Genomic DNA, 12,191 nt, shown 5'->3' with positions numbered 1-12,191 from the left:
ATTGAGCACATCCATGAAACCAATTTTGAACCTCAAAAATGAATTGTAGCCTAATCATTAGTTATTTTAATAGAATATACAGGAGTATTTACATAACTATATATTTGAGGTTTTATTAGTGGTGTTAATATCTCAAGGCAGAACAGCACTTTATCTTCACATCATTATAACTATTTTAAGCCCAAGAAGCCTTAGTACTTTTTTCCACTTTATCCTGAAACTCTGGAAGTGCAGCATAGGGGTTGCTTATACTCGCATTCTACTTAAAGCCACACTATGCTTAGGACATGGCCATTTAAACAAAATCCAGTTGTTGCATTATTACTGCTCTTTGAGATAAGCTCCAGCAATACAAAGTAAAACCAGTGCTACTATTCTAGAAAAGAAAGTCTAGCTTGTCTCTCCACCCTCAATTATATTATTGCTAATGACCAATGACATTGGGGGAAGTTTTATCTCTTTAATTTGTTGCAGGTTATGCTTTTTAAGATAATACATAGAAATATTCAAATATAGAACTTCACAAATCATCCAGCTTCACACTAACACATTCAAAAACTATTTATGAAGAATAGAACCAGATTGTATTATTAATAGTTGCAATAACAGTACCAACAGGTAGTAGAAGTAACTGAATAACAGCCATCACTTTGGTTGAGCTTAAGTTGTGCATAGGTGCTCTTCCAGACACCTCATGTGTATTATTAACTTTATAATCCTCACCACCAAATGAGGTAGGTACTATTATTATCCATATTTTAAAGATGAGAAAGCAGAAGTACTAGTCACAAGATTAGCAGTTTTTTTAATAATTGGAAGGCTTTTGCATTTCAAGCTCTAGTGGCTTAATTGACATCTTTATAGAATGAGTAATTGCTATGATTTTTTAACGTATCAATAAAAGTTCTTAGAAGGTAAAAATGGCCTTTCAGTTCATTTTTTAAATCTTTAACTCTGCAAAATTGACATAGGTACACTTCAGTGGCTAATCAAAGGCTAAAATCATACTAGTAGATTTGGAAGTAAAATATGGTTAGAGAACTAAAAAAGCCATGTGTATATACATATTCATATAAATAGAGCTTTTTCTTGTATTCAGAAATGTATGTATTTAATCCCTACTGAAGAACCGAGTTCACTGAGGAAAGGATACTAGGAGAGGTGGTCTTAATTTTAGAGAGGAAAAGCTATATTTAAAACTATTTCTTCTTATCATTAAAACCCTTTATCCATCAGAGAAACATTTGCTTTTCATTTTTAAAATGTACTGTTCCAGATGTGGGGGATATAGTATATAAATAAAATAATCAAAATTCCTGCCTTCCTGGAATCTACATTCTATATGGGGGCAGAAGGGAGCAGAAAAGCAATATGTATATAAATTATATAGTATATTAGAAGGTGAAAATGGTGTACCGGAAAATATAGCAGGAAACTACTTTGATGGGAGTAGAGAAAGACGTGAGAAAGCGCACGCGCAGGCATCTGAGAGAAGATGCTCCAGGTAGAGGGTGCAGCAAGTACAAAAACCCTGAGGGCATGACATAGCTGGTATGGTCAAGGAACAGCAAGGAGGGCTTGGCTAGAGACGAGTAGAGGAAACGGGGAGCCAAAACATATAGGGCTTCGACTTTGGTCTTTACTCAGAGATGAGGCGCCTTTGGAAATTTTGAGCTGAGGAGTGACATAATTTTAGGCTTTAACAGAATCATTCTGGCTGCCACGTTGAGGATAGGTGTTGGGTGGAAGCTGACTGATCTGTTTCAAACTTATTGCAATAATGTAGTCAGTAATTCAGTCAGAAGATGGCAGTGGCTTGGATCAGGGTAATTGTGGTAGGTAGGATGGAAGTGGTCAGGTCCTGTGGGCCTGTGGGTGTTGTTTGTTTTTTTTTTTGTTTGTTTTGTTTTGTTTTGTTTTGTTTTTTTGAGACAGAGTCTTGCTCTGTTGCCCAGGCTGGAGTGCAGTGGCGCATTCTCGGCTCACTGCAAGCTCCTCCATCTGGGTTCACGCCATTCTTCTGCCTCAGCCACCCGAGTAGCTGGGACTACAGGCACCCACCACCACACCCAGCTAATTTTTTGTATTTTTAATAGAGACAGGGTTTCACCGTGTTCACCAGGATGGTCTCGATCTCCTGACCTTGTGATCCGCCTGCCTTGGCCTCCCAAAGTGCTGGGATTACAGGCGTGACTGTGGGTGTATTTTAGAGTTAAAGCCAGAAGGATTTGCTTGACAGACTGTATGTATATTGGACACAAAGAGGTCAAGAATTATTGCAAGGTTTTGTTTTGTTTTGTTTTGTTTTAGAGACAGAGTTTCACTCTTCCAGCCCAAGGTGGAGTACAATGGCGTAATTTCGGCTCACTGCAACCTCTGCCTCCCGGGTTCAAGAGATTCTCCTGCCTCAGCCTCCCAAGTAGCTAGGATTACAGGTGTGCGCCACCATGCCCAGCTAATTTTTTGCATTTTTAGTAGAAAAGGGGTTTCACCATGTTAGCCAGGCTGGTCTTGAACTCCTGGCCTCAAGCTATCTGCCCGCCTCAGCCTCTCAAAGTGCTGGGATTATAGGCGTGAGCCACCGCGCCCATCTGCAAGTTTTTGACCTAAGTAACTGAAAGAATGGGGAGTTGCGGTTAGTTAAAATGGGGAATGCCAGAGGAGGCAAAGATTTCAGGGATGGAGGTCTGGGAAGTATGTCAGTTATATTAGAAGCCCAGTTTTAAATATGTTAAGTTTGAGATGTCTCTTAAACATTTAAGTGGAGGTATCCAATTTTAGGATATGCAGGTCTGGACTTGGACTGGGGGCAGGGTGAATTAGATAATTAGAGAGTTGTCAGCATATCAAAGATATTTAAATCTGTGAGACTAGATAAACCCTCAAAGGAGTAAGTATAGAGAAAAGGAGAGGATCAAGGACTGATCCCTGAAGTACTCTAGCATAGAGAGTTGAGGAATGAGGCAAGGAAGATGATAACGAGTGAGGCAGTGAGGTAAAATGGAAACTAAGAGTATGGCCTGGAAGTCAAGTGAACGTGTGTGAAAGTGGGAGAGAATGGTCACTGCATAGGTCAAGTGAGAGGACTACGAATTGACCATTGGATTTAGGAACATTAAAGTCATTGCTAACCTTGACGAGTAGTTTTGGTGAAACAGTAGGCGCAAAGTAATGTTTGTAATATAAGAGACTCGGAAGAGAGGAATTGTGACCGTAAGTTTACGTAGATCTTTCAAGGGGTTTTGGTGTAAAGGGGAACAGAGGAATGAGGCAGTAGTCAGAGGAGAAAGTGGGGTCTAGCAATTTTTTGCTTGTTTTTTAAGATAAGAGAAATAAGGGCATGTTTGTAAGCTGATGGGAATGATACACTAGGTGGAGAAAATATGATAATGTGGGAGGGAAAGGGAAGAATTGCTAGAGTGATACCCTAGAGAGGCAAAAAAGGATGAGATTTTGTGCACATATGGAGGAATTAGCATCAGGAGCATAGGCAGCTCATTAAAGAGTTTCCTGGCCAGGCGCAGTGGCTCATGCCTGTAATCCCAGCACTTTGGGAGGTCAAGGTGGGCAGATCACTTGAGCTCAGGAGTTTGAGATTAGCCTGGTCAATATGGTGAAACGCTGTCTCTACAAAAAAATACAAAAATTAACTGGGTGTGGAGGTGCATGTCTGTAGTCCCAGCTACTCAGGAAGCTGAGGCGAGAGAATTGCTTGCTTAAGCCCAGGAAGCAGAGGTTGCAGTGAGCCGAGATTGAACCACTGCACTACAGCCTGGGCAAAAGGAGTGAACTCCTGTATCAAAAAAAAAAAGAGTTCCTGATTGTTCTTTTTTCCTCTCAGTTAAAAGGAAGCAAGCTCATCAACTGAGTGTAATGGTTATGGGGAGAACTGCTGAAATTTTGAGGATGGGCGAGAGGGTATGAAATAGTCATCAGGGGAATGAAAGTGAAAGTGAATGGAGTAGAGAAATGTAGTATTGCCAGGTGGCATGTGGACCCACTTGAGGTTCCTAGTCATAAATTGAATGTAAAACAAAGTTTTTCTGTGTTTCTCCTGTTAAAGTAGATGCATGGATACTGAGTAGGTAAATAGAGAGGTTTTTACCAAATCAGTACAATGAAGTGAGTGGCATAAGAAATGAGAGCATATGTAAGAGTTATTATAATAATTAACTATGGACATGAAGAAGGTGTTGGTAGGATCATAGACCCTGGTAGGCTTGTTGATGTGAGAGCACTTGAAAGAAAAAGGCGATGGTCAAAGAATGGGATAGTAGAAACTATTATTATTGGAAGGGTTGTGGTTACTGGAATTGGTAAGATCTAGATGTGACTGTGGGAATAGGTGGCTGAACTAGGATCAGGTATAAAGTCACTAGAAGAGAAGAGTTCGAGGATCTAAGAGGCTAAAGGGTTGGAAGAATTGTCCATTTGGATATTAAAGTCACCAAGAATTAAGTAAGAGATAATGTCAGTGAGCCAGGTGATAAAATCTTCTAGAAATGAAAGTAAGGGAATGAGGCATCTGTAGGTGATTGCAGTAAGAGACACTGGGTATCTCTTTTTTTAAAGAGTTGGGAATGATACAATAGATGGAGAAAATGTAATATGGGAAGGAAAGATAATGTGATAAAATGTAATATGATAAAATATGATAATGTGGGAGGGAAAGATGATGTGGTATAGTTGAATAACATGAAGTTGAAGGATTGGCTAGAATTGTTTAGGGAAAAGAGTCTAAAAACAGTGATGAACATAAGACTCCTCCATTGACCTCTAGGTTCAGTGATAAAAGAGGAGTATGGGAGATAAACGCTAGCACTGGAGGATGAAGGGAAGGTTTAGAGAAGAGGTTAAGGATACAGGGAATTTTGCTGATGACTGAAATGATTTCCAGATGGTATAGTGCTTGTGAAGAGAAAAGAGGACTTTTCTAGTTTAATGAATTTATTAAAACTTTGAATTTTTGTAGATAATTTTTTAGCTTAGAAATGGTTGAATTAGAATGATGTCAGACCAGCTATTTTGTACTGTTTTCTATTTGGTATTATTGGGGAAACTAGCCTTAAAATAAACTGAAAATTCTAATTATCTTCAAATTATTTATGAGCACATTAATCACAAAAATCACTAATTTCTAATAGAAAATTTTTCTTAAAAATAGCACAAATGAACTTGTAAAATTTGTCCTATTCTACCATTGAGTCTTCAATTTCATTGAGATAATTAGCAGTCATATTATTTGAATGTCTACCTTCTCACTATGTGTATGTCCTTAAGGGAATAGTATCATTTCATCTTACGTCTTCTGCTTCTCATAGTCATGCTGAACATGTAGATACAAGTAAATAATACTTACATATAAATGACAATAAATATTTTATTTGAATAGGAAAATGTGATTGGACCAGTTTATGAAAAAAAGGTTTAGTTATTCAAATATTTCTCAAAGAATTAAATTAAGAAAGCCTCATACTTGTAGTATCTAATATTTAAGTAGTTTTTCATCAATATTTTTATTTAGTAATTTATAAAGAAAAGATTAAGAAAACATTCTAATGGAAGTTTTTTGGGGAAAAAAGTATAGCCATTAATTTTAAGTTAATATTATAAGGACAGTTTTGAAACAGACTTTCAAGGATTTATATTTGAATACCACCTGAATTGTCTCTAGTATAATTGGCCCAAGAGGGAAAAGGAAGATAGATATACTTTGTCATTAACATATTATTAATATCTATAAATCTTTTCCAATGTGAAGTTTGGTAGAAAGTAAACAGCGCCACCGAGTGGTGGTATTAAGGAGCTTTAGTCACTTGGAAATAGATAATTCGCTGTTTTCTTTTCAACAGTTTTCCATCCAATTATCTTAGTAACAACAATCAGACTTCTGTGACACCTGTACCATCAGTTTTACCAAATACGATTGGTTCTTCTGCCATGGCTTCAACAAGTGGCCTAGTAATCACCTCTCCTTCCAACCTCAGTGACCTTAAGGAGTGTAGTGGCAGCAGAAAGGCCAGGGTTCTCTATGATTATGATGCAGCAAACAGTACTGAATTATCACTTCTGGCAGATGAGGTGAGTATTGTGGGTATGAGAAGGAAAATATATCATGAATAACATACCTTCTAATATTATAACAAAATGCAAATTCCTCATTAGTTATTTGGAAATGGTTTCATAGATTACAGATAGTTATATTAACATAAAATTTTAATTAATATTCTTTAATAGAATATCATAGAAATATTTAAAACTTTTAACTGCCAAATAACTTGAAGATGTATAAAACTCCCTCCAATAAAATCCTTTATCTAGGCCAGACATGGTGGCTTACACCTGTAATCTCAGCACTTTTGGGAGGCCAAGGCAGTGGGATCACTTGAGGCCAGGAGTTCAAGACCAGCCTGGGCAACATAGCGACACCTCATCTCTACAAAAAATATGAAAAATTAGCTGGGCATGGTGGTGTGCGCCTGTAGTCCCAGCTACTCAGGAGGCTAAGGTGGGAGGATTGTTTGAACACGAAAGGTCAAGGCTGCAGTGAGCCGTGATCATGCTGCTGCACTACAGCCTGGGCAACAGAGTGAGACCCTGCCTCAAAAAACTAATAATAATAAATAAATCCTTTGTTTTTCAGCACAATTGATAATAACGTTTAAAGTCCTTTTGGTGAATAATTTAAACAAATTAAATACAAATCTGATTGGTTTTCTACATGTTTATTTTTTTAATGTAGTTAATAACTGGAAGTATTTTATTTTGCAGGTGATCACTGTGTTCAGTGTTGTTGGAATGGATTCAGACTGGCTAATGGGGGAAAGGGGAAACCAGAAGGGCAAGGTGCCAATTACCTACTTAGAACTGCTCAATTAAATAGGTGGACTATGGAAAGGTTGCCCACCATGACATTGTATTTATATACAATTAACTCTAAATAAAGCAGGTTAAGTATCTTCCATGTTAATGTGTTAAGAGACTGAAAATACCAGCCATCAGAAACTGGCCTTTCTGCCAATAAAGTTGCATGGTAAATATTTCATTACAGAATTTATGTTAGAGCTTTCATGCCAAGAATGTTTTCTTACAAAATTCTCTTTTTATTGAGGTTTCACTAATAAGCAGCTTCTACTTTTGAGCCTCAACTTAAAGCAGAACTGTTTTCTACTGGATTTTTCATTAACAGTAAGCTTTTTCTTTTATGTAAAATAAATCTATTGTGAATTGATATCAGCGACTCATTTATTAGGTATAAATAATAGCCAAAGAATAAAATTAAAATTTATTTTAAACTTTCGGTCTTAAAAAGAGCTGTAGGATATAAACCTCTTTTGTGAAAAGTAGAATTTTCTGAATGCTTTCATAGACAAAAATGCATTTAAACTATGTTTACCTGGTTTTCCAACAGAAATCAAATGATTTTAATATTATGTTTTGATGGGTTATTTTCAGAGTTGTTTGGTTTTTTAAACACTACTGAATGGTTTCTTTTAAATTTAAGAACAACTAGTTCTTGAAAAGCAATACCGTATTTCTCTGATAAATTTGTAGTTAAGGTTCTAGAAAATCTAGGACAAATTTACTTCATTAAACGTAAAGTTTTTAAGATTATTCAATTGGCACAATTTAATGCATAATTGGGATTGGATCCATTAATAACATACTGTGGTACAGTAAAGAGAATGTGTTCTTATTGAACAGCAGATTTGTATAAAAATATGGAATAATGCAACTACATTATAAATTGTATACGAACAAAATAAATTTTGGGTCACTCTGAGCTTACTATTAAAACATTGAAAATTTATTAATGAACACAGGCTGTCTTGATGAGGATCTCTGCTTATGAAACACATACTAATGAAATTATTAGTGACACATTGGAAGCTAGAAAATTGCTGTTGGGGCCATTGCTATAAATCATTGTTTCCATGTTAAGACTTCTGTTCTAATTCATTCATTCAACAAACATTTGTTGAGGGCCAGATACTGTGCTGGTCAACTGGGGATACTGTCCTGAACAATATGCACACAGTTCTTGCCCCTGCAGAGCTTAAAGACCATTAAAGGACACAGAAAATTAAGCAATTATCCTATAGTAGGATTCGTGGTGTGATGGGGAAAATACAGGGTACTGTATTTGGGAGTCATGTAACTCCAGTTTTGGGAGTGAGAGATGGTTTGGGGAAGAACTGTTCCGGATAAAAAGATGTGTAACCAAGATAGCATAGCACATTCTGACAACTAAAGCAATTTACTCTAACTTAAGCATGAAGTACAAAAGTATAGTTCATTTATTGAGGGAATGTTAAGCTATTAAAATGATACTTTTTGGTACTTTTAAAAAAATGAATACTTAAACACCATTTTAATATTTTGTGTTAAGAGCTCCTAATAAGAACTTGGTAAACATGTTGACAATTTAACTCACAGTCTAAACTTTAAAAGTAGTAGTTACCCTTTTATTTCTGTGCCATGAGACAAATTCTTCTGCAGTTTTATAGTTGTACAAGATGTTTTGACTCACTCTCAATTGCCATATTCTTAAAGAAACCCTGAAAAGCTGCTCAAGCTGGTCAGTTTTCTGTAAAACCAAGTAAATGAAATTTTCTCTCCCCTCAGAAAGGAAGTTCTACAGCCTAGAGCACCATCTATTGTGTTTTATAAGTCCAGATTTAGGCTTTGAAAGATCATACCAAAACTTCAGGTCGACTTAAATAGCAACTATGAATTAGGTTTATGGGAAATGTAGTAATACAGGGGAAAGAATATCAGTAATGGAGTGAAATGGTCCTGGGTTCAAATCCAGTCTTCCTCACATATTGTGCTCTTTAAGCTTCAAATGAGATGTATAACTGCCTTTTCCTTACCAGTAAAATGAGGACAATAATTATGACACCCTAGGGTGGTTGTGAGGATTAGCAAATGTTATCTTGTATTTCAGGTGCCTTTCAGGGAAAGGCTTGGCACATAGTAAACACATCCTGTAAATATCAGTTTCCCCTTGTTAGCCCCTGTAGCATCCTGACCTACCAAGTCTATAGGCCTTGCGTATCACTGTGCACCAGAGATACCTCCTTTACATCTGGGCTCTGTTTTCTCTCTATCAATCCTATCCTCCACCCTCTTTAAATCAGACCCCAGGTTTAACCTTCCCACAGTCAGTATAAATCATTTTTCAGAACTTTCAGCTTTCCATCAAGTGAAAGTTGATTTTAGTTACCCAGTAATGTACAGAAACCTTCAATAATGTTAAGCTTCAAAGGCTTCTGGTACGTTTGTCTACCACAGAACCACCACAATATATATGCTTGTTCTTAGGTTTATTGCTTTTTATTTTAATGGGGTTTGGTTGTTTGGGTTTTATTTTGGTTTTGGCTTATTTTAAAGTCAAGTTTAGTTTTTACTCAGGTAAAGGCCCGTGAAGTTTCTTAGGCATGGAAGAAAAAGCTTGGGAAGCCTATTAATTCATGGTGCAGTTCAGAATTGTTTAAATAAGCTCTGTGCCACTGAGCTTAATCTGAAAGTGTAGTGACATGTGAAGGATGCACATATGAATGAAAAACTAAAGTAATTGTAGGCTCTTCTATAAATGAAAAAAAAAAGTGATTGGATTGTGTCTACCTTTTTCCTCAAAGTAATCTAACCTAAACGGTCATGGTGTTAAAACTTTTTATGGTGCTAATCAGAAAAATTGATGTTGCAAGAAATGAGGTCTCAAAAATGGGAATGTGCCTCCTCACTCTGCGTCACATGGGAAATAAATCCTGAGGCCAGGATCACCAGTGGGGTAGAGTCATCTTCATAGTCTCCTGTTATCCTCCCCCTGAACAAAGAACAAAGTGAGACTGGGAAGCTAGTGTTGGGAAAACATTTCTGGGATAAACTGTGGAGTGGAGAAGACAATGGAGGGCAAGGCAAAAACCCACAGACTTGTTTACCCATAGAGGCCCCACTCACCTCCATGCTGACAGAATTCCAGAAAAATTCCTTCCCTATCTCCAAAACACCTGAAATTCTGAAATATTGCCCTACTATTTAGCACTTTAAGCTTCAGTGAGGTGCTGTAATGGAGAGATAGCTTCATAGTTTAGCCTATAGCCAACTTTGCCTCAAGACCTCCAGATAAGATGAAGTGGCTTTTACCTCATGTGAGTCTCAAACGCTGGAGAGAGAGTTCCACAACCACCCCTGCCCTTTCTCCCATATTACGCTCATTAGAAAGTCTACTCAGGGCTGGGTGCAGTGGCTCATGCCTGTAATCCCAGCACTTTGGAGGCTGAGGCGGGTGGATCACCTGAGGTCAGGAGTTCAAGACCAGCCTGGCCAACATGGGGAAACCCTGTCTCTACTGAAAATATAAAAATTAGCCGGGCATGGTGGCGTGCACCTGTAATTGCAGCTACTCGGGAGGCTGAGGCAGGAGAATCACTTGAACCCCAGAGGCAGAGGCTACAGTGAGCCAAGATTGCATCACTGCACTCCACCCTGGGTGATAGAATAAGACTCTTGTCTCAAGGAAAAAAAAAAATGTCTACTCAGTAGAGCAGTGATTGGCAAAGTGTGAGACCCCAGACCGGCAATATTGGCATCTCCTGGAGACTTGTTTAAAATGCTGATCACTATTTTCAAGAACTTTCTACCTTCATTTTTACTTATTTTTTGTTTTCACGGGCTCATGGAATTAGTCTTCCATGTGACAGCTTTTTAAATATTTTAAGACAAAAACTGAGTCTTCTAATCTTAATTGTGTTCTAGCAGTAGTCATTGTAATTATAGTTATTTTTATAATTTATTTGTTTAGTGTATATCTGTCACTCTAGAATGTAGGCTCCCTGAGATAAAAACTATAATTCTTTTGATGGCAGTTACATTCCCAACTCTTAGCACAAGATCTAGGACATAGTATGAACTCAATAAATTTTTGTTGAATGAGAGAAAAATGCAAATTTATAAGCCTTTTCGGAGACCTACTGAATCAAACTCTGAGAGTGGAGCCCAGCAATCTGTTGTAAAAGCTGTTTGAGTAATACTGTTGCACTCTAAGCTTGAGAACCACTGCAATAGAACTAAGAGAACGTGCATTTCACCTTCAGGCCTATTCTCTGACATCACTTGAAAAATCCGCTCTGCCTTCTGTAACCCTTACCAACAACATTGCCCTGTCCATGTAGGGGAAACTTCTGGGCTATATTACAAGTGGGTAGGAAGGTATAAGGATATCATAGCGGGAAGTATTGCTTAGAATGCCAGTACTTGTTTGCTGTGGAAGGTTTCTAGGAATGGATTGCTTAGTCTAAAGTAAGCACTACCACCATCCACGTTTTCACTAAACACAGTGCCTTTTAATTGGTGACTAACATCAAAACACCTTGACAAACCGTTAAAACAGTATCAGAAACCATGTGTACATCCCTGTGCCTCTTAGATTGCTAAGTTCTGCTCTCGTTCTTACTTCAAAGGACACTTTTTAAAGAATTGTTAATGCTTTTTTATAATACAAGTCATAGCCCTGTTGGCAAAAAGAAAAAAGATTCAGTGAGAAAGAAAAATCACTGATAATTCCATCATCCAGGGAGAACCACTGTTATTTAAGTATATGGCCTTCCAGACTTTTCTGTGCATTTATAGATATTTTTAATGGGATCAAAGTGTACATACTGTTTTGTAACTTTTTTTCACTCAACAATACCATGACTGTCTTGCTGTGTCAAGTATATTTCTACATCTCTTAATGGCTGCATGATATTCCATCATATGTGCCACATTTTATTAAACTACTGTTGAATTTTTAGGTTTCCAACTTTCATTAATAAAGTGCTTTAAAGAACATTGTGTTGCTAAATCTCGTATGTGTTCATATTTTCTCACGATAAATGCTTTGAAGTGGAATTGCTAGTGAAGAGGGTATGCCAGTTTTTAAAAGGTTTTGTTACTGCCATGTTGCCCCCTAGAAAACTCTAAGCAATTTATACTTTTATCAGCAGTATATGAGAGAATACTGTTTCTTTTGGAGGGCTTCCAACTAGAATGTTCTTGGAGTCTTTGGTTTAAAAATAAAGGGTAAGAGGGAGATAAAAAGATCCTGCAAAATTAAAGTCCAGTCTTAAATTTTTCTTAAATTATGACATTCATTTACTATTCTTCCCTCTTTATCATATATTTTGTATTACTTTGGAAATGTTTGT

The 12,191-nt window shown here is 37.2% G+C and overlaps 1 protein-coding gene across 4 annotated transcripts in view; it reads left to right on the top strand.

The window, feature by feature from the left end:
• The window catches only part of SH3GLB1 (SH3 domain containing GRB2 like, endophilin B1), a 49,715-nt gene extending 37,880 nt beyond the window's left edge, over nucleotides 1-11,835 (top strand). For all 4 annotated transcript variants that reach the window (XM_004026082.5, XM_004026083.5, XM_004026084.5 and 1 more), the window contains 2 exons: nucleotides 5,853-6,081; nucleotides 6,772-11,835. In XM_004026082.5, coding sequence (XP_004026131.1) covers nucleotides 5,853-6,081; nucleotides 6,772-6,879 — 337 coding nt within the window. In that variant the 3' untranslated portion in view covers nucleotides 6,880-11,835. The remainder of the gene's footprint in view (nucleotides 1-5,852; nucleotides 6,082-6,771) is intronic.
• The last annotated feature ends 356 nt before the right edge of the window (nucleotides 11,836-12,191 follow it).

This window comes from Gorilla gorilla, chromosome 1 (genome assembly GCF_029281585.2).
Source record: "Gorilla gorilla gorilla isolate KB3781 chromosome 1, NHGRI_mGorGor1-v2.1_pri, whole genome shotgun sequence".
NCBI lineage: Eukaryota > Metazoa > Chordata > Mammalia > Primates > Hominidae > Gorilla > Gorilla gorilla.
The sequence above is the reverse complement of the archived record's forward strand: the minus strand, read 5'-3'. Positions and strand labels throughout refer to the sequence as shown.